Source organism: Cyprinus carpio, chromosome B8, assembly GCF_018340385.1.
Source record: "Cyprinus carpio isolate SPL01 chromosome B8, ASM1834038v1, whole genome shotgun sequence".
Lineage (NCBI taxonomy): Eukaryota > Metazoa > Chordata > Actinopteri > Cypriniformes > Cyprinidae > Cyprinus > Cyprinus carpio.
In genome coordinates, this window is record NC_056604.1 from 24,831,579 (window position 1) to 24,854,438 (window position 22,860).

At 36.2% G+C, this 22,860-nt stretch overlaps 3 protein-coding genes across 5 annotated transcripts in view; 1 reads left to right on the forward strand and 2 right to left on the reverse strand.

Moving 5' to 3' along the window:
• The window catches only part of LOC109065402 (phytanoyl-CoA hydroxylase-interacting protein-like), a 12,649-nt gene extending 2,759 nt beyond the window's left edge, over positions 1-9,890 (forward strand). Inside the window, exons 2-6 of one of the 2 annotated variants that reach the window (XM_042730229.1) lie at positions 1,672-1,770; positions 1,849-2,025; positions 6,088-6,262; positions 6,806-6,923; positions 8,776-9,890. In XM_042730229.1, coding sequence (XP_042586163.1) covers positions 1,852-2,025; positions 6,088-6,262; positions 6,806-6,923; positions 8,776-9,310 — 1,002 coding nt within the window. In that variant the 5' untranslated portion in view covers positions 1,672-1,770; positions 1,849-1,851 and the 3' untranslated portion in view covers positions 9,311-9,890. The remainder of the gene's footprint in view (positions 1-1,671; positions 1,771-1,848; positions 2,026-6,087; positions 6,263-6,805; positions 6,924-8,775) is intronic. The other variant, XM_042730228.1, reaches the window with a different exon arrangement.
• Positions 9,891-11,048: 1,158 nt separating this feature from the next.
• LOC109065401 (protein phosphatase 1 regulatory subunit 3C-like) lies at positions 11,049-12,901 on the reverse strand. Its single transcript, XM_019082383.2, has 3 exons — positions 12,741-12,901; positions 12,556-12,655; positions 11,049-12,245 (listed from the first exon to the last, which is right to left on the reverse strand). The coding sequence occupies exons 2-3, from the start codon at positions 12,567-12,569 to the stop codon at positions 11,492-11,494; spliced, it is 768 nt and encodes a 255-aa protein (XP_018937928.1). The 5' UTR covers positions 12,570-12,655; positions 12,741-12,901; the 3' UTR covers positions 11,049-11,491.
• A 4,365-nt stretch (positions 12,902-17,266) lies between these two features.
• gins4 (GINS complex subunit 4 (Sld5 homolog)) lies at positions 17,267-21,495 on the reverse strand. 2 transcript variants are annotated; one of them, XM_042730231.1, is made up of 8 exons: positions 21,387-21,495; positions 21,168-21,316; positions 20,223-20,309; positions 19,603-19,716; positions 18,776-18,873; positions 18,502-18,590; positions 18,207-18,297; positions 17,267-17,852 (listed from the first exon to the last, which is right to left on the reverse strand). In XM_042730231.1, the coding sequence occupies exons 2-8, from the start codon at positions 21,252-21,254 to the stop codon at positions 17,756-17,758; spliced, it is 663 nt and encodes a 220-aa protein (XP_042586165.1). In that variant the 5' UTR covers positions 21,255-21,316; positions 21,387-21,495; the 3' UTR covers positions 17,267-17,755. The 2 variants fall into 2 exon arrangements, with proteins under 2 accessions (XP_042586165.1, XP_042586164.1); XM_042730230.1 differs by having other exon boundaries at positions 21,168-21,461.
• Between the last annotated feature and the right edge of the window lie 1,365 nt (positions 21,496-22,860).

A 22,860-nucleotide genomic window follows, 5' to 3' on the forward strand; every position in this document is an offset into this window, starting at 1 on the left:
ATGTAAAGTGATTATAATTTCAACTGTAGTGTTATTTGTTATTACATTTAAAGTTAATATATTTTAAATGTACTAAATTGCAACTTCATCATTACTAATGTGATATATAATATATATATATAATATAAGAAATATAATAAATCAAATACAAGGTTCAATATAAATATTTCAATAGATATATGTAGTTGGGCATAAATAGAAATAGAAGTATTTATAAAATTACATATAAAGATGCATTTAAAAATCTCTCTTAACTTCAGCTTAAGAGTCAACTATAATATATTTCCATTTCATTACAAATAACATGCATTTAAAGTCCAAAAACATTAAATTCAGGACACACTCAAGTGTAATATTTCCTAATAAACTGCTGAAGTCTATTTCACTTTCACAAGGGATGCCATGTCTCTAAGCCAAAGCACTCATGTGTGAAGTACTTGCTGTAAAACATATTCTCATTTTCTGGCATGCACACATTTGTGCCGTCCAGCATTGCTCTTGGCATTGCGCTGCCTCAGCATTCTCACCATATGGGAGATTTATACCAAAATACACCAAATTCCTGACAATTTAGCTTACATGTACATTTTACTGACCACTAAATGCACTTGGACACTTCAGAAGTATATGTCAAAAAAGTAAATGTCAAAGAGGACAACTGCTATAGGGAAAAGAACTGAAGATAAGAAAGAGAGGCGCTTATAAATCACCCTGCCGTCTCTCTCTCAGAGTTATGGGTGCTGATAACAGATTGTGTGACTTCACATTACTCTAGGGTCAGCGGTCACAGGAAGAGGAAATGACAGCTAATCAAACACACTTCACACACACTCATGGCAGTAATCACACACTGGAAGAGAGCACTTCAGTACCTTTATTATCTCTCCTCTGAGAGGCAGCGCTCCGGTCATTCTGTCAAACTTTGATTAGATAATGTGTTCACCTGTTAATGTGCCGTCTCCAGCTAAATTCAGATATTTTGTTATTCAGCTGAGTGATATAAAGAAGTCTTCATTAAATGTAACAGGGTGGATGGCAACAAAGTTGAGTTTAACTGGAGATTGTAAGGTTACAAGCAACTCTTAGAGAATTTAATTTCTATATATCCACTTTTTAATGTTCATTTGTTTACTGTACAAAATCACGGTAACAGGGTTGACATTTTGACATTTTATGATGTGAGTTACTGAAAGAATAATGATGTGATCATGTCAACAAATTATGGAAAAATATTAATTATTATTAATTTTAATTAAATAATGTTAATATTATTTTTTCATAATATATGGTACAGGTTTTTTTGCATATACCTCACTGTTTTGTACAATTTGTCGCATTGTCAGCCATAATGACATCGCTAGGAGATGTCATAAGTTTCCAAGCATAACATAAGCACATTTTCCACACAATTGTTCCATTTGTATAGAAACAAGGTGGTTGATGAATAAATTATATGTAACTGGGTTATGGGCTGTGTCTGAAACTACTGCTGTGCTGCCTAGTCAGTCAATAATGACTTAACAGACTATTATAACATCCTGAGGAAACTGTTTCAGACCGTCTCACTTAATGAGATCAAACTCAAATGAGCTTCACAGATAACTAAGCACATATTTATAAACTAGTGCTTACTAAACATGGAAATTAAGTTGACTTAATGTGCTTTTATAGATGAAGTTAATTCATACTGAAGGCAGTGTTTGTGTGAGGGGGCGTCATCTGTTTTATTCAGCCGAAGGATCATCACTGGTTAATTGAATTTCAACTGAGGTCAGAAGATGTTTGTTTTTTTCCATTAAGCGGCTGTGATGTTTCTGTTTGACAGTTTGTTGTGTTGTGTTCCTGCAGGCGATGGCTGAGGTGGAGCTGCTCTCCACACCCCATGATATTGAGATCAGCGATGTGACCTGCGACTCGTTCCGGATCACCTGGGAAATGGCCCCCGAGGACCCGTCCCGAGTGACGCATTACTTCATCGACTTGAGCCGTAAAGAGGGCAGCGAGCACAACCGCTTCAAGCACAGAGTCAGTATCCACTCCCTGTTGATCTCACAGCAGAAAATACAGCCCTGACTCGGTGTCAGTGGAATTTGTCAACTTGTTATGAACTTATAATAGGGACAATCCTCTCAGAAAAACCTGACCCTAAACAATTACACAATAAAAAGACATATTACAGAATAATAAACAAACACTACACTGGACCCTGTTGACTTTCACTGTCAAAAGACATCTTTCAACATAACAAACTATTACTTTTAATAAACAAATTTTAAGTAGATTTTTGATAAGTAATTGAACCCAGAACACCTAAGGTTTATTTATTTATCTATTTAAAAAAAATCAAATAGACTGTAATTGGATTCAGTGCAATCACACTATGAAAAACAAAAACAAACAAACAATGAATCAACAAACAATAAATCAATTTTCATTATTTTCCACATATAGCGCGATCTGAACTCTAAACATGTTTTGTCAAAAAAGCCAGATCGCATTTAGGCCACGCCCACACCACTATTTATAAGCTGTCGACCCAAAAAAAACGAGCATATTTTTTTAAATTATTAATATTATTAATATTATAAATAGTACTGTAACTATTTTTGATTTAAAAAAAAAATAATAATAATAAGTAGAGCATGGTGCTCGCAACATCATGATAATGGGTTGGGTTCTTAGCAAAAATAACATGACGAACTATTAAAAATGTCTTCAACACAGTGTAAAACATCACAATCCTAATAAAAATTTAATATGAGTATTGAAACTTTGCAGGCATGTTCATGACACAAAATGAGAAAAAGTCTCAAGAAAAACATCATGGATTAACCAGTATTTCCGACAACTCAAAAATGTATGCTATAGTCAAATTGACCTGCAGTGTAATAGAATGGGTAAGATCTGTTTTCATGTTATATTTCTTAAAGCTGAGCATCCCCTGCTTTCCTGTCTGAGTAAAGTAGAAATACAGCAGGCGCTGGAGAGGCAGATGGCAGGCTGATATAGGTGGTAGGTGTGTTGGTAATGAGCACATCTGACAGCCCTTCAGGGCTACGTGATGCTCACGTCACTTCTAATACAGGAGCACGAGAAACTTGACCAAAGCTGCTGTGAGCTGATAATGACTCACCAGGACACAAACACATAAACCCCCCAATCCCAGGCCAAGCACCCCTTTAAAAGCATGTATAAAACTAGGATATTGCTTTGAAAAAAATCTAATTTAGTACACTAGCAGTTTGGGGCATCATGCATTTATTTATTTAGCTAATTAGTTAATAGCAGTCCTCGACAATTGCACATGAAAATCCACAAAAATGTTTCGAAGAAACACCTTTTTATCTAAATTAATTGTGTCTCCAATCCCTGGCCAACCACTGCTTAAATTTTTTTTTTTATCAAATTAGGATATTGTTTTGCTAAAATTTAATTTAGTACACTAATAATTTGGGGCATCATGCACCTTGCATGTTTATTTGTTTTAATTCTTTTTTCAGTAAAAAGTTCACGCCACATGGACATTAAAGTCCACAACAGTGTTTAAAAAAAAAAGCCAACCAATTTAAAAAAAATAAATAAATAAATAAATAAATAAATAATAAATTACAATAAGGATATTGTTTCACATAAATCAATTAATTAAAAAAAATTAGTAATTTGTGACTTCATGCACATAAACATTTCTTTATTTTTGAGTAGGAGACCTCACCATCTGCACATGAAAATCTTCAGCTATTTTATTTTATTATTATTTTTATTTTGTTTATTATTTTTATTTTTAGCCCTCACCACTAACAATTGAAAATTTAGATACTGCTGTGCAAAAAATATATAAATTTAGTACACTAGTATTTTGGTCATCGTGCACCTATTTTTAATTTTTTTTATTTATTTATTTTTATTCCAAAGACAAATGCTATTGTTTGTACAGAGACTGTATTTTTCACATTCGCAAACCCTCCCCAACCAACCCAAAACAGACTGCCTATTATAGATAATAATAATAATGATAAAATAAATTTAAAATAAAACAAAGATAACAAAGATGCAATAGTTGAATAATCGTGACAAAAAAAAAGAAAGAAAAAAAAGTAATTGGATACTACAATCAGGTATAATACAGTGACATTTCACCAATTGTTTTATGTTATTATTATTTGTATTGTTTTGTATTTATTTGTTTATTTATGTTTTACAATTTGTATTTCTTTATTTTTGAGCAGTACTACATAAACAAAATGTAGATATTGCTTTGCAAAAAATATAAATTTAGTCCACTAGTAATTTTGGGCATCATGCACATATTTTTATTTGTCTTTTTTTAGTTTATTTTTGAGTATTCATCGCCACTTACACATGAAAATCTGCAGCAGTGTTTAAATTTTTATTAAAAAAATTTTTTTTATCTAAAATAACTGTAACAATCAAAAAACCAACTCACTTCCTTAAAAGCTGCATTCAAAATCTGCCTGACTGAAACATCTTAAACACTTGCGAGACTTAATTGTCAATTTAGTGCACTATTTAAAGGTGTAAGTAGGATACTGATGAGATATTCAGAGCTGAATAAATGAAAATCTTCACTGTGTTGAGTTTTTAAATTCTTCCTGACAAAATGGAGCTATAATGTAGGAGTATTACCAGCATCTCTTCTGCACTCATTGGCTGCCAGAGATAATACAGGCATGAACTGCTGCTAAAGTACATCTGATTTTGCCACGGCTCTAACATTGCATTTGCAGGTGAAAGGACTTGCTGAGGGGGTTGCTATGGTTACGCCCCTCTGAGCATTTCATAATTGGTTCTGCTTGTCAGGATCCCGAGACTCCACAACAAGACTAATTAGCTCTGATCCAGCTCTTATATGTGAGAGGAAATACTTTACGCTTAGTGAAGTTTGAAAACCTCTCAGAAAGAAGATAACAGGTGTAAAATTACTGCACTGGATGATACGGATGCGGATGTTATCTGCTCAGAAATCATATTGTCTCACTGATTAGGCTGCATAAATAATTATCAGGCAATTAGTGATTCCCATGATTCATTTTACTGGTAAACTGTTATCAGTCAATCACAAACTTGATTTTATAACACTATAAATGTATAAATACATTTTTAGACATATATACTGTAGACTAAATTAAATTCATTGTATTGCGGTCTATATTGTTTTATATTCACTTCTTATGTCTCTTTTAGTATGATTTTGCACAGTACTGTTGTTCTACTGTTTATTGTGCTTTATAAATCAATTTTGATTTGATTTGATTAAACTATATACAAAAAATAAATAATGTTTTGGCCAGTATAAAGACACTTCATTTTTTTAGTTCAGTTTTCAGTCAACTCAAAAAATCCAACTATAGCCTGTTATTGTATCATACTATACTATTATAATATGTATTATATAATACTATTAATTAGCTCTTATTTTTATATTTCAGTTTCATTTCAAATATATTTAAAATTTTAATATTTAAATATGCTTTTGTCATTTTTATTACTTTTTTAAAAATTTCTATTTAACTTTAATTTATTTTATAACAGTTTTAAATATACTTAAATATACTAGTTAGTTGCTAAGGCAACATTTTACTTAAAAAAAAAACAAACAAAAAAAAAACAAATTAAGTTTAAGTTTCATCTAATGCTCATATTTAATTAATTTAATTTCAGCTCTATTTCAATAAAAAAGGCCCGACCTGATCTGGCTCCCATATAGTGTCAATCAAAGACCATTCATAAAACTTTTTTAGGTTTATTTATTTATTTTTTTTCTTATTTTTTTCCCCCTGGATATTTCTGCAGTGCAATTTTCAGTTTCAATTAGATCTCTCTTCTTTGGTCCATTTAAAAACTGTATAAAAATGCTGGGATACACTACGTGACTTTTCAAATCTGAACAGTTTTTAAAACACTAGGCTTGAGGATCACACACTACCATACTTTATACCCAACTTGTAGGGGTTTAAAAAACTAAAACGGTCAAGTATTGCAAATGGTTGGTTGTTCTCTTGAAGGCTGAGCACAAACCCTTTAAGCCAACAATCAACTATCAGCGCCCTCTGGTGTTTGGCTTTTCAGGATGTCCCCACCAAGCTAGTGGCAAAAGCAGGACCTCTGCCGATGGCTGTGAGAGGACACTGGTTCCTGAGCCCTCGAACAGAGTACTGTGTGGCTGTTCAGACCGCCATCAGACAGCCAGATGGAGACTATCAGGTGTCTGAATGGAGCCAAGTAGCGGAGTTCTGCACTGGAGGTAAGCAGAGACAGAGTAACAGAGATTTAAATGTGTTTTCAGGGTTAAAATCGTTCCTCCTGTGCCAGCTTAATATACAAAACACATGCATTTTCAGTTCCCTTAGAAAAGGAGTAAACACTGTGACTCTGTGGCTCTATCAAATCATTGGTCAACACAGCAACAGGCTCAACCAATGGTGTGAGTTTGGGGGAGGAGCTAGTTTTTTTCCCCAACCAATAACAAACAGGACTATTTGGGGAAACCTGTTTGGAAACAACCATCATTTCTGCACTTCTTGGCATAAAAATGACACACTACAGCACTCTGTAAGAAAGTCTCACGATTATCTTAATTTATTCTTCAAGACACAAACTTGCCATTTAATACTAATGCTAAACAAATCATGGCTTACTTATCGTTGACTGTTTATGCACGGATAGAAGACACAACCAATTTGGACACATCTGGCTTTTTCTAGCCTTCAGTGTCATACGTGTTTTATAGAAAGCACTTGTGTTTTATGTTCAATAGTGATGGTTTTAAATGGGTTCTTTTCTGCAGATTATGCCATGGAGCATCTCCAGCAGCTGTTTGATAAAGCTCAGGCCGCTGCTGGGAGGATGCTCAGGTTCTCCGTCTTCTACCGCAATCAGAGTCCTGAATACTTCCAATATGTCAGGTTAGTGTCATCTGTCATCCTCAGTCTCTCTGCTGCTACTACATATATCTTTCCTTGACAGCTCTGAGACTGCAGTGTCTGATTTATCTGCTGTGTGTTTTTGTGATTTGAGAACGCTAGTGAACTTGATATGAAATCAAAACAGACTCTATCTCCTTCATTCATGTTCCTTGTCTCATTGCTTGTAATTCTTCATTGCATGCTATTGCAAAAATGTTAGTCTTTATAATACTACATCAAAATAGAATTGCCTTTTAATATCTCGCCATGCATTTTCAGTTTGTCATGCAGTTTGTCATACAGTATGTCATGCATTTTCAGTTACTTAGCATACAGGTCTTAAAGGGTTAGTTTACCCCCCCCCAAAAAAAAAGTACCCAGCCTGTTATTCCAAACCTGTATGAGTTTATATCTTCAGCAGAACACAAAAGAAGATATTTTTAACACACAAAACACATCTTAAATGAGAAAGAGCTTTGCGATTGACTGTACAAAGAGATTTGACAAGAAATCTGAGGCATATTTTTACAGACTGTCAAAAACTACAGAAAAGAGAAGAAAATGAATAGCTGCATTTCAAAGAAACAAATGGACTCCAGGCAGCGAAACACAGATTTGCAGTTATCATTTTATGTTAATATGTTAATTTTTTTCTGGTAAAAATCATACCCTATATATTGTATTGACAACTCATCAATTAAATATTCACATTTTGCATAACTGGATGTTTTAAAAAAAAAAACACTGACAAAAACTATATAAGTTTTTGGGCTGGGCGATATGACTATATATATATAAATCATTGCTAAAAGTGATCACCCAGATTTAGACCAACCTATTTTGTATTTACAAAATGCATTCATGTATACCCTCTATAGTCCTTCTGTTCTCTGTAGATCCCACATTCTCACAAGCCACAAATGGTTGATTATGTACAATGCAATGCACGCTGTTGGTCAAACTACTTTTCAGTCATTACCTTCAGCAAGTTGGGGAAGTCGTGGCCTTATGGTTAGAGTGTTTGACTCCTAACCCTAAGGTTGTGGGTTTGAATCTTGGGCCGGCAAAACCACGACTGAGGTGTCCTTGATCAAGGCACCGAACCCCCAACTGCTCCCCGGGCGGCGCAGCATAAATGGCTGCCCACTGCTCCGGGTGTGTATTCATGGTGTGTGTGTGTGTCCACTGCTGTGTGTGTGCACTTTGGATGGGTTAAATGCAGAGCACGAATTCTGAGTATGGATCACCATACTTAGCTGTATGTCACATCAAATAAACAATAGGAAAACAAAGCCAAAACCCAGACAATTTAAAAATGCCAGCCAAGACATGTCTGGGAAAAAGAGGATATAGTCACCAAACGCAATAATGGTGCGTGAGAATGTTTTCGTCCCTTGGTGTGGACGTTAATTTGTTATAGTTATTGTCATTTCTTTAAAGAGGCCTTTAAACCAAGCCCCGTCCTTCATTTTTTCATGTTGAATATCCTGTGTTCATCACATTTCGGAAGTAAAATGAGTTGCAAATACCACTTACAGTCATGAGAAACTGCAAGTAGTGACTGATATTTTCATCTGTATTGTGACGTACAAAAAAATTGCAGGTTCAGTAACTTGGTTCTATGCACTGGTTGTTGATTAGATGAGGGCAGATCTCAATGCAAGCTTTGACTAAATGACTAAATGATTGGAGAAGTTTGAAGCCTGATATTGAGTTAAATGAGTAAGGTTAAAAAAATAAAACATGCATTGATGATTTTTCCTTTCGTGCCAATTTTAATGTCAACATTTCAGCTTTGTAGTGTTTAAAATGGCAGGTTATTTATTATTCTACATCTCTCTACATACTATAGGTCAGAGTCTGGAGGTGCAATGCTCCCATCTTTCAAAGACAACAGTGGAAGTCACGGCTCCCCCATCAACGGAAAGCTCCGCGGCGTCTTCCTCAGCTGCAACACAGAGTTCGACACAGGCCTCCCTCCCAAAGACTCCCCATATGGCTCTCTGCGCTTCCAAATTTCTGCCGATCGTGTCCTCGCCTCGAGTACAAACCTCTACTTTGCTGACTTCTACTGCATGTACACAGCATACCATTATGTAGTGTTGGTGCTGGCCCCTGCTGGATCAGAGGGGGATAGCTTTTGCAACAGCTGCCTACCACGACTGGACCTGTCAAGCAATCCCTTTCTGACATTCACGCCTGGAGACGTACCGGCCTTCTGTCACGCCAGTGATGTCATTCTGGAGGTGTTGTACACAGAGCCCTTGCTTCTGGAGCACGGCATACTCGCTCAGATCAGCGGCCGTCACCAGCTCATGAGCCTTTCCACCGCAAACGCCAAAAAAGACCCAAGCTGTAAGGTGTGCAATATCAGTGTGGGCCGCTGAGCTTTGAATGGCAGCTCTCACTGGAAGTGCAACCGGAAACCGGATCGTGAGAACCTCACTGATCTGGAAATGGACCCAAAGTTCTAATGAGTATCTGAATAAATATTCAAACTTATGAAAATTTGAAAATACACCAAAGGCATTGCACAAAAGAGGCAAGAATAAATAAAAATGAATGAGGTCATGATAGTCTGGCCACTTGTCATGAAACCAAGCCATATGATCTGTGAGACAACTATTCAGATCTTAAAGAGACAGTTCACCCAAAAATGTTTCATCATTTACTGACTGTCTTTTAAAACCTGTATTTTAAAGCACCGTAAAAGTGGTCCATGAGACTAGTGTTATATTTTGAAACTCTTTTGAAGCCATAACTTGTGAGTCCACTTCCTTGAGACTAACCGTATATATAAAGAGGCTACGTTATTGAATTATGTAATTGATTCTAATTGTTTTTTGTATTAAGTCATTTGGGTTGTCACCCGTAATTAATTTCATGATTAATTGTGTGCATGTATATGCATAAATGTTACATTAACTGTATAGAATGCTTAAACAGAATAAAACACTTCTGAGAGTTTCTGCGTGTTGTGGGTTGTCTGTGTGAAAATGGTTGTTTTAGTACAAGATCTGACCAAGTTTTAGTGGTTTTGATGCACACACACACACACACACAGAAAAAAAAAACCTTGCAAGATGCTTATCAAACATAGTACTGCATGGGTATCATGTACCAAACCATTTACATCTTTGCTTCAGAATTGCATATCATAATAGGCCTTGACCTGTCAATATTTGAGTGCAAATGAGAATGCTTGAGCTTCAAACTCCAAAAACTGAATGAAGTCTATAATATATAACACATGTTCCAAAAAGGAAATGGAAGAAAAGCTGCCTGAAATTTAAATTTCTGAATAACATAAGTAATGTAATTCACAGAGCATGTAGCAGCCATTAAATCGCTTTTACAGATGTTTGCTAATTTAAGGTGGCCAGTGTCTGTATGTAATACATAATCTGATCAGGGTTGATTATGAACAGGCCATTCATAATCAGACTGAACAAGCGCTGATCTCTAGGTCTGTCTGTAGCTGAGAGCAGGATTTATCTGGCACGTCCTTTAAACTCTCACATGAAGACAAATTACAACACAAGCTCTCAATTTATCTGCCAGCAGGGATGATTTCTTTATGGCTTCTGCAAAGCATTTTATGCAGCAGTGCTATATCCTGGAGGTCAAACGAAACATGACAGATGAGTTTAGTTTTCCACTTAAAATGCAATGGTATCACAAACCTAAAACATCAATAAAAATATTTCTCAGATAAACAACCTCTCAAGCTACATAAACCACCTCTCCAGTTTTCAATCAAGGGTTCTTTCGTCAATCCAAAGACCTGTCAGGCACCAATCCTGGGAATTAATGGATTTAAATGGATTATACTTCTAGTGTCCAAGTCAAAAACATCCTGGGACTTGAATGAACCTCCTTGATCCAAGTTTGTGTCCCATGTGAAACTGTTTTAGCTCGTAACATGTCACGCAACTGGATATACAAATAAGAAAAAAAAAAAAAAAAAAAAAAAAAAAAAAAAAAAAAAAAAAAAAAAACACACATCTCAGAGTATAACTGAAAATAAAAAAAGTACAGAAACTTGACAATCTTAGGTTTTCTTTGACCACAGAAATCTTTGATATAAAACAGCAATAAATAAATGCAAGAGAAAAATGACAATCATTAGGATGAAAGTTCCGTGCACTTTATTTGATAAAATACATTAAAAATTACCCACAGTATGCAAGTGTTTCATAAACATGGTAAAGTGCTCAATTTTACAAAATAAATGGCACATTCCTAAAATAATTAATCTTTAAAAGTATAAAATATAAAATTACATTTATTCAATACAAATCTCAAAAAATATTTTCCACATCATGCAAGGTTTAATAAACATTTCCACAGCATGAGACTTATACGCATTGATTTGCCAAATATTACAAATAAATCAATTCATAAAATACATTTCAGTGCTCAAAAAAAGCACTACGTTATGGTGGCACAGCAATTTAGTCAGTATGTGCTAAACGGGTCAGAAAGCAGGTGACAAAGTGCAACGTTTGTAGTTTTGGGTTTGTTTGCACAAACAGTGTGAAAGTGTCATTAGAAAACAGCACATTCAGTCACACTTCACACACATAAATACAGTAGTTTTTGCCGTTATTATTGTCCCACTGAGCAGCACTGAACGCAGCGGGTAAGTAAGACACGCAGAACTCGATGCGCTCGCGCGCGTTTATCCGCTCAGGGACGCTGATGTTAAACTCAAACACGTCAGTTCCAGGTTCCCCATAACTCTGCTCCAGGTACCTACACGCCACGTCCTGGTAACTGCGCCAGGCGTCGAAAGTTATACGGATTTGCACCGCTTTCTCAAAACAAACGTTTTTGACGCGCACGGTGCCGAGGATGGCGCACCTGGTGACTTTACAGCTCTCCAACGCCACCATGCGTTCCTGAATCCGACTCCTGAACGCCTGGAAATCTCCACAGGGCTGCTCAAACCCGAGCCTCAACCTCGAAGTATTATTAACAGTCTCTTTAGCGCAGCCCAGCTTCTTCAGCCGTGGTATTTTCACCGGTTCACGCGAGATCTTGTCTTCTTTCTCGGAGAACAGGCGCACCGTGATGAGCGAAAGTCCTTTGGCGTCCGCGAACGCGACGCGTTTTTCCCAGCGGCTGCTTTTGGCTTTGATGAGGCCTGTGGAAGGGGAGTGTCTGTACTCAATCACCGGCTGATGGGCGATGCAGGGCCGCAGGGGTTTGGGCGAAGACACGCCGAGCAGGTGATTGATGTTTGGAGATCCTCTGCACCTGAAGCCCACGGTCATGTCCACAGACCTCACGGAGACCGGCGGGCCAAACCTCGACATCACACTGGAGGGGCAGAAACACCACAAAATTAGCATTTGCCCACTTTACAGTCTCACTTTTTGTCCAACGTATATATGCGTTTTCAGACGTTTGTAATGTGCACACGCACACACACGCACACACAGTGAGTTCTAGCTGAAGAAGTCATTAGAGCTGGGGTTTAGTAGAAATATTGACTACAGAAATCCCTTTGATTTGTCAATAGCATTTCTAAAATCACTTTTAATGACTTGTCCAGACCTGGACACCACACTTTTGAAATATTCTCAGATTTTGGAAACCCTAGTTTTATTAATAAAGACAATAAACTTACTTTGCACAAGTCATCTTCAGCGTGTAATAGTGAAATTGTCCTTCTGAATTCTTTTTTCCTTTCCTCTCAAAGCAGTCACACACTTTAAAGTGAGCTGAGGCTGTAAAAACACAGGCATAAGTGGGTTTAATAATTTAACACATTTTTAATATTCTTCATCAAACTTGGGAAAAAACAAATCTTACTGTGCTTTAATTTCGATCATTGGATTATCCGATGAAATCCTTTAAAAAAAAAAAAAAAATTCTCTATTTTGTTTAATTTATTTTTTTGTATTGAAGGACACAGGTTTGAGATGTCTTGCACCACCTGCTCAGCTGAGCTTCAGGAAGCTTTGTGTGAAATCTTACATCACTTCATCTTTTATAGTAGATTGATCCCTCCTCCAAATTCAAGCCAATCAGCTTTGCACCGGATAGGACTTAACCAGCTATTTATGACCTGATCTGTGGGCTAAAGAGGAGGAGACTAAGTCCTAGGGCACATACATTTGGGTAAGCAACAAATATCAGGAAACATTCAGGCTGATGAATATCAGGTTAACATTCATATGGATGCTTAGGGAAAACAGCTATATTGTATTTCCTGTGTTCTTTATACAGTATTTCTTTAATTAATTTATTTCAGGTGATTTAAGTAGTTCTAAATAGTCCAGCATGACAAATTAATTTATTTTTAAGATATAAATACACCATGTAGTATTAGTTTCTCTCAACTAATGTAAAGTAAAAACTTAATCTAACAAATTTAAAATAGCATGTCACAGTGCGCAAGACGTCACTACTTTAAATTTTATTTATAGCCTAAATAAGTTGATGTTTATTTACTAAGTCAATTTCTGTAATTTATTATTATGTATATATATTTATCATTTTAATTAATTAATTTAGTATTATTATTACAAAAAGGGCTTTCTGAATAAATAAATAATGTAGTGACATGGTTCATTTACTTTACATAATGAGTGGCACTTATGCCATTTTTACTATTTCTGAAAAATCTGGAAGGACAGTAATGATATTTCTATTTGATGCAATTTATGTAACTGTGAAATTAACATAATTATGCCTTAGGACGATGGGAAAACGCATGAAAATTCCTCAAGGCCATCTACGCAAACAACCCAGTGAGCGTGCTTTTTAACCTCATTAGGCTTTCATTCTTCATGCTTGAGCTTCTTTTACAAAGAGAGAAAATAACCATAGCTGCCATATTAGGTCTGTAGTTTGGCACGTAGCGTGCATGAATGTGGTTTGAACTCTTGCCAATCTGTGCCTCAAAAAACAGAAATGGCAAACTGACTCAGTGACAGTTTGCTCAAGAAATTCTAGTTAGGAGCAAAAATAACTTTGCATTGATAAGCAGTGCAAATGACACACTTGGAAGGACGGAATATGATTATACCATTTATGGCACTAAATCAATTTTAAATCCAATCTATGCGTACACACATGCTTACTGAAGTAAGCCCATATGTCCAATTTTATATTTAATGAATGTATACTAAAGAAGCAGATCTGGGCCTAAACATTGAGTCATAGATATATGGTCATGTTGCTGTGTAAAATCCAACTGACATGATCAGACATAGATTCTTGGCGTATGTTTTGGGAAAGCATCAAACTAAAAACACCGCAGAGTTAAAATTAGATACAACTCTGGATATGAAATGTCTGAGTTGTTTTTTTGGGGTGGGGTGGGAATGCATAATGATGAATTTGGCAGAAATGCACTGCTGTGCAGCTCTTTGAAATGCGTCCCGCTGCAATGACTTCAAGCAGATCTCTGGGTGTCAGAGAAAGACAAAATATCCGAGATCAGTGTTTCCAATCCTTTTTGGTCTCATGCACTCATCAGCGAGACTCGAGAACCCCTTCATCATCACCAAACCTGAAACATGTTCATATTAACTCATAATGGATATCATTTAGCATCATCAGTAACACCATTATAATACTCATTATTGCAATGATTCACTTTTGAACTGAAACCGAAGAACAGAATCTCATTCTGTAACTGCATTTACTGTAGTTTGAATCCATGATATTTTTGGGAGAGCAGAAGCGATGTTTTATATGTCCGTAATGCAAGTTTACAGATGTCTCGTTTGTTTCCTGATTATTGGTCGATGTGTGGACTTCCTCTGCCTCATAACAAAAGATTTCACTATTCATTCCAGTATTTGTACAGTGCATTAGCCAAGCGCTGGATAGTTTGTGAAAACAGATGAACAGTTCTCTATGATGTCTGCCAGAACTGATAATGGACAGTGTGGGCTTCCTGTTGCACTCAGGGTAAAGGAAGCCACTGTGAAATCGGAAGCTGTGACAGAGGCCAATAATTTATCGTCAAGTTTACAAAAAACCCACATTACCAAGAATTATGTTAATTGACGTCAGTGAACTCTGGGTGTGATTGTCTGACGAAAAGGAAAGTTTGAAGTTTGACAGCGAATCTTATCAGTTTTATTTTTGAATGTCATTTGAAGTTCACCTAAAAAAAAATATTCTGGCATTAATTACATGTCATTCGAAACCTGTATTAAAGGGTTTTTCTCAAGACAATGAAAGTCAGTGTTGTTCTGGAGTTTCATTGTATTTAAGATTTTTAATACATGTTAATGATGGCAGGATTAAAATGTTTGGTATTCAAATCACATTTCATATTAAAAAAATGGGTAAATTTTTTGCTTACTTTCATTATATAGACAAAAACAGTTGACACATGACATAACGACCTGTGTCCACATAAGGAATAGTTCACCCAAAAATGAAAATTTGCTGTTAATTTACTCACTCTCAGGCAATCTAAGATGTATGTGACTTTTTTTCTGCAGAAGAAAAGTAAAGAAGATTTTAATCGGAAACTGCAGTCCTTGGTAATTCATAAAATACAAGACAAAAGCTACCTGATGATATATTGAGGTCTTATGAAGTGAAACGATCAGTCTGTGCAAGAAATTGAAATTTTACAAAATTATTACCTGTACTCCAGAGCCTAAGGCAAACAGTCCGTTCTGGGATTTTGCACAAGGGCGAAAACGTTTGGTTGCTTTCCAGCTGGTCGTCTGAATTTGACATATTGAGCAACAGAAAGCTGTTTGAATGTGAGCTGTGCTTCATACATCGCTACACTATTGACAATTGACAATGGACTTTTTTTGTGTTACACCGCTGATCTATTATAATATATGTTTACTTTACTTGTAACAACTGGTTTGCATTGCATTGCATTGCAAGTGTTGACTGATTCTGTCAGTTTACAAATGCTTCAGTAGTTAGCTGGCCACATTTCCAGGATTCAGAGGTTAATCTGGATGTGAATCATGATTTTAGTTGAGATACCTGTTTGTGTGTCTGGTTTCAGTGAATCAGACATTTCATAATACTGGAACTACAATAAAAATATTTCTAATGCTGGTTCAAGCCTGTAGCCAGAGGTTTCAACATGTGAAGCCACCACATAACCACAGGTGTATCATTTATGCAAACGCCTAGGAATGATCTTGTACACATCACCAGAGGAGTGTTAAAAATGGTCAGCACAGGATATGGAGCAATAAGTGTGTTTCTCAAGGTGGAATAGGAGTGAGATTAGGCAATGTTATCAGCAGTCAGATAAAAATGTGAACGCAGACCGTATGTGTGATTTCATGAGAAATGGCACTTGCTGATTAAAAAAATAATATTGAATAAATAATTTTAACTCATAATTTTGGACCCACTAAAATCTGGGCATATGAAGTAACGAAAATCAGTTTGTTTGTTTTTATCCGGCTTTTATGGCACATTTAAGAGAATAGGGAGCTTATTTTTGCAAAAATATGCAATTTAGTGTAGACATTATTTATATGAGCAAAAAGTAAAATATTCTGATAGCTTTTGTAACAGTATAAGAAGCTGCTTACATAAAATGCATAAAAATATCAGCTGCCACTCTACATTTCTCAGTTTGATTTGTATGCTCGATTTTCTGTACTTTTAGTTGTGATCCTCCATATGATGCAATGCAAAACAATGATTAAGAGATTAACAAATTATCAGAAGCCTGATCGATCAGCCAAAAGATACATTTTAAGATGATTTTTCTGAAAATTCATGTATACATGATCAAGTAAACCGAAGTTGCTTCAGTCCAGTAAGTGTTCATCTTGAAATATTAATAATATAAAAGTTATTTTTCAGGTTTTGATCATGTAGGTAAATTAGAGAACATTATGCATCTAACATGATACACAAGGCTTTAGTGTTATTAATAACAATATTAGAAATACTGTTTTAGTCTTCCTGAAATGTAACTTTAAAACTACTTAGTAAGGCACTTAAAAAGGTGGTACACAGAGCAAAGCAATAAACATTAAAATGCAGATTTTTTAAAAAATAATATTGAAACTCTTTGAAAATATAAATTTTGGCATGAGAACAGAATGATAGTATTTTGATTTAGAAGCACAAAAACAGGATTTTACTGTATAACTCCTGTAATAAAATATCCACATGGCTGACCCGGTTTACTTTCAAGTATGTCACTATAAATGTGTTTTTTTTTTTTTTTTTTTTCAGAAACCGAGGAACAAAATTATTTTATTTGCTAAATGACACTATGCCATATATCCTGTCGACAAACTTAAGAGTTTAACATTTAAGACAGCTAGATATAATACACAAAACATGCAGCAGGCAACACACACAAAAAAAACAGAGGACCAATATAGAAACATAAATATTAATTTTATTCTACCACACCAGCAAAACCCTAATGACCATTTACGCCCAAACCAACTTCCCTCTTACAGAGAAAACCACAGCTTCCCTTTCAGAGCAAGAGTGTCAAGTTCACCAGTTTCTAATCAGACTGCAATAACTGAGCTGTCAATATGTGACCAAATTTTGCTGGACGTCATCAACAACTCCATTCAGACTATCTGTGTTGTGTTACATATCCATTTGTCAGAATACATTATAGATTGTTAGTATGTTTTCTTACTTTTTTAAACTCAATCCATACTGCTTTCAAGTCAGTTTCATGACGAGAATTAGGCATTTTAATATACAAATGCTTTTGGATTCAAACATATGGATGTGCTCAAGGTGTTGAGAGGCTGACGGATGTTCACAGCTGGCCATCTGGCATGCAAAGATGAAGAACACAGGTGATCTGTTCCTCTGTGGCTTCATTCAGTTCCTGAGGCTCTGCGGGGTTAAATGAGTTGCACTGCACCGCTGGCCACTAGAGGCGCTATAGTACGGTAACGCATCAGGTGCTGCGAACCTTCGTCCAAGTCCACAACATACTCCCTGAAAGAGACAACAGCAAAGATGTCCAAATAAATACGGTTAAGGAATATATTAAAGAATTCGCTCATTAAGATGAACAGGAATGCTTCCCCCTATAGGACACTGTAAATTTTGATAAGAAAATCCAAGGCATTTTATTAAGTATCATTCAGTTTAGTGTTTGGTTATGAGACAACAAACATTGTTCCAGAAACTATTGGCCTCTCCTGCCCACAGGCCCCTGCCCTCTCACACCACATCCTAACAAGGCTGTAACCTGATTACTGGATTATCAGATTATTAGTGATCATCAATCCAGTGTGGGTTTGATGGATTCCCAAACTTTGTGCCGAATGAAAAGGATGGCGTTCTTACCTCTGCTCATCTGTCTCAGGCTCCACCAGGATATTCTCCTGGCTCTCTTTCACTCTCAGGAACACAAACGAGTCCAGACACGGCTCAGGAACTCACACAGACAAACAAACCCATACGCCGATTAAACAACAACCGCTGCCACCAGATAAAACCATCATGATTACAGCATACCATTTAGGTCTAGACTGAAAAATGAACACTACTGTCCAAATGTTGGGGTTGGTAAGATTTTTTGAAACTCTAATGCTCACCAAGGCTGTATTTATTTTTTAAATTTATAAATAAAAACTCTCACCAGCCTTCAGCATGTCAATGCTCTGCAGGTTCGGGGGCATGTGTTTCAGAGCCACGTTTTTGAGGTACACCTCTGTGTTGGCCAGATACCTAAACACACAACATATAACGTTTGGAGACCACACACACACACACACGTCACAATGTGCATTATGTGAATTAGATGACAAACACAGCCATTCTCACAGAAATGAAAAGACTGTTCTGGATCTGTCTGCACTTTAGCACACTGTCTGCCTGATACAGACAACAGAAAGGATTGAGAATGAACTCACTCTTTAGCGAAGGCAAATTCTTCAGGAGAAAGAAATGAAGGATCTCCATCAGCACGTGACTTTTCTTTCTCCAAAACATGAGGGAAAAACCTCTCTATCTGCAGATGAGACAACACCAATATATGTATATACAAGTGGCAGATAACACACCTACAGTGCAATTTACCTTTGCTTCACCTCAAAGCACACAGGATCACTAAAGATCATTTCTAGAGCCAAAAAACATCTTTGACAGGGTCTAGACTCATGTAATTCATGATCTACCATAACTGTGTCTGTGAGAAGCAGGCACATATCCGTAAAGTTACTCCAGAGGGAACTGTGTAATGTGTGTAATATGTGGAGAGGAAGTCACTTTGAATAAACGCAGCAGTTGTTGTTCCAAACAGAACACAATTTAAGATAATTTGGATGAAAACCGGGAGGCCTGTGACTGTCCCATAGACTGCCAAATAAAGAACAGTGTCAAGGTCCAGAAAAGGTATGAAAGTCATCGTCAGAATACTCCATCTGCCATCAGACGTGCAATCTGTGTATATGAAGCAACGGGAACAATTCATATAACCCAGATTGCACGTCTGATGGCAGATGGAGTATTCTGATGACGACTTTCATACCTTTTCTGGAACTTGACTGTTATTTACTTGTCAGTCTATGGGACAGACACAGGCCTCCCGGTTTTCATCCAAAATATCTTAAATTGTGTTCCGAAGACGAACAAAGCTTTTACGGGTTTGGAACGACATGGGGGTAAGTGATTAATGACAAAAAATTAATTTTGGGGTGGAGTATCCCTTTAAATGATACTGTGGTCGTGTTCAGGATACCTTCTGAAGCCTTGAGCGCAGGTAGCTGCTCAGAACAAAGCGGATGCGATCGATCTCCATGCGATGCACGCTGGCCTTCACATCACCTTTCCTCACCCGCTGCAGATTTTCCTCCTGCGTACACAAATATAAACGACTAACTGATAAGCTTAAAAAAAATAAAATAAAAAAAAAATTATATATATATATATATATATATATATATATTATATATATAAATAAAATATATATATAATTTTATGTAACTGGCTGTGGAAATATTCTGGGGTTTTTTTCTCACTGTAAAACCAAATTAAAAGTATATTTAAATTACTTGTTTTGTGATTATTTTAGCATTGTTGTGCATACATATTTAAAATTCTTGTAAAATTGTGACACAAACAGTTTAACAATTTAAGTAAAGTGACTAAAAGGTTATAATAACTGGAAAAAAAACTGATTAAATTAAACAAAGAAACCACATAAAATATTTAGCTTTCCAGTTTTAACACCCGTATTCTTTCACCTTTAATCGAAAACCATGTTATTGAAAAAAAAAAATGTCCATTTTATTTGTCAGCTACCGAAATATAACATGCAATGTTTCAGGACTGTAAGAAGCACTGAACACAGATCCATACCATGTGTGTGATCTGCTCCATCACACACTCCACCAACTCTGACTTGTTCTCCAACAGTTCTGGAGAAAACTTCTCATTCAGCCAAGCCTGAAACACAGGAAAACCGTTCAAGAAAAACACGCTTCCTGATATCACGCGTCATCTTCAAATGTATTGTTCACATAATATGCAGAACTTAAATAATAATAATAATAATACTAAAGTTTGAGCATAAAAAAACATACATTTGATTGAATTTCTTTCATATTGAAACATTTTGATGATTTCAATTTCCTTTAAATGCTTGAAATTGGTTATGCAGACAAAAACAACTTCTACACACTTTCTACACTTTTACAAAAATGTGACTACATATGAATTGCTTCAGTTCCTTTTAAATGTATTCATCAAAAAGAGTCCTTAAAGTTTGCATGAAATATTCAGCAACATTTATAAGAACGATTATTAAGCACCAATAATAAATGAGCAGCAAATCAACACATTAGAATTAATGCTGCACAATTAATCGAATATCTAATTTTTTTTTCTTTCTACATCTTATCTTAAGGGTTTTCCCAGTTTATAATTGACAGAAGAAACCAATCCGATGCATATTAGACATTTAAGGCTTAATACAATAGAAAAATACTAAAGTTTTTTTCAGTTCGAGTGTTTTCAGCTTGTTTATTTTCATATAAAAGTACGGCATGCGGAAAAAACATAAAATCATAATGTTTACAAACGTTTATACTGTTTGTAGTGACCAAAAAATGTTAAGTATAACGAGTTTGTGTTTGTTTTATCATAGTTTTGATAACTTCACGTCACTGTATACTTCGACTTAGACTTTCTTTGGAAGTTTGCTTCAGTTTACTTAAGAGTGGAGAGCGTGCGCGTCTATGAAAACACATCTCACTGTGAGTCTGCGGTGTTATTGTGGGTTGGGGCACAGGTTAGGTGTCTGACCTCCTCTAGTTTGGCGATGAGCTCCGCTGGGGTCATGACCTCCTCCTGGCTCTCCTCTGCTCCGCTCAGATCCCCGGCGTCTGACATTCTCTCGCGCTGAAGTGTGCGGGGAAATCAGGGAATCCGCTCGGCTGCCGTCTACCACACTCCTGAAACTCAAACTGCTGAGCAGACTTCACCAGAAACGCGAAATTAAATCCCAAACTCAGCGCTGTTTACCTTCTCGCGCGCCTTTCATCACGGAACCTTCGGATGAGGAATTTCGCGCCAAAAGACCAACGACGTGTCGCCGTCATGACGTCAGCGCGTGCTCAAGCCGGTCAAAGTCGAGCAAGTCTGCGCAATGCGCGCCAAAATAAAGATAAGAAGAGAACAACTCATAAATTAGTTCTAACTTTTATGATTGTAAAAATTATTGTAAGACTGTATGTTTTTTTAATTTTTATTATTAGTGTTGTTTTAACTTATTTAAATACCTTTTAATTTTTATGTATCCCCGGATGTTCTTGTTCTAATGTTTATGTGTATCTCTCTGATATTGTTAATTAAAAGAATAATAAAAAATCAAGCATAAAGTCAATAAAAATGAAGATATATAATAGTTATATACACACTTTTAAATAGTGTATATTTTATATAATTAATAGTATTAGTACTAATATATAATTTTAGTTCTCAATCAAAAAGATTTAGAAAATTCAGACTCTGTGAAATTAGGTAGACATGCCATATATAAGAGGCTGTTTAAATAAGAATCTCAGTATTTGTGAATTACGTTGTTCTCTGTTCCTTTGCTATTTTTCTTTTTTTCATTCCCCTCTTTTATTTCCCTCTTTCTTTATTACAGTATACTGATGTTATATTTTTCTCCAGTGCCACATTCTGCACCAGTAATTGATATTAAGGGGTCATATGACGTTGCTAAAAAGAACATTATTTTGTGTATTTGGTGTAATGAAATTTTTATGTTTATGTGGTTTAAGGTTCAAAAGGTTAAGGTTTCTCCTCTATGCCCCACCTTTCTGAAACACATCAATTTTTGCACAAAAAAAGCGAGGTGTGCTCTGATTGGCCAGCTGTCCAGTTCTTTGTGATTGGCTGAATACCTCAAGCGTGTGACGGAAGTGTTACGCCCCTCACCATACAGTGATGCCATGTGTCCCGGTCAGAACACCAGCGCGACGAGACAAAAACAATAGAACCCATTACAAACGAGCCATTTGTTGTGTCCAGTGGGGACATAATTTTGGATTATAATGACTTATACTGGGTTTTTACGTGTTGCATCGCGCTGCATAAACATAAAACTGCTTTTGTGATCGGATAAACGACAAACAAGCGCTACTCTACACTACTCTAAACTCATGTTTGAATCATCAGCGGCAAATCCTTTAAATATGTAAACATACTTACAGGCCGTGACGTACATTCACACGGGGCGTCGACGTTTGGAGGGTGTTTCTGAAGCTCGGTGCTGACGCAACCATCATAGTGACATTAGCCAGTCATATTAGTTTTCTGTTATTGTATGAAAGCGATTGGTTATCATCTGCACCAGGGTATTTGCATAAGGCGATCTGATTGACTGACGCCTGCGCTGGCGCTTGAAAAGTTTCCACAACACGATGGACCCACAGTTAATTTTGGCAACGCTTGACGTCACTCCATTCAAAGTAAACGAGAGGCGTTGACG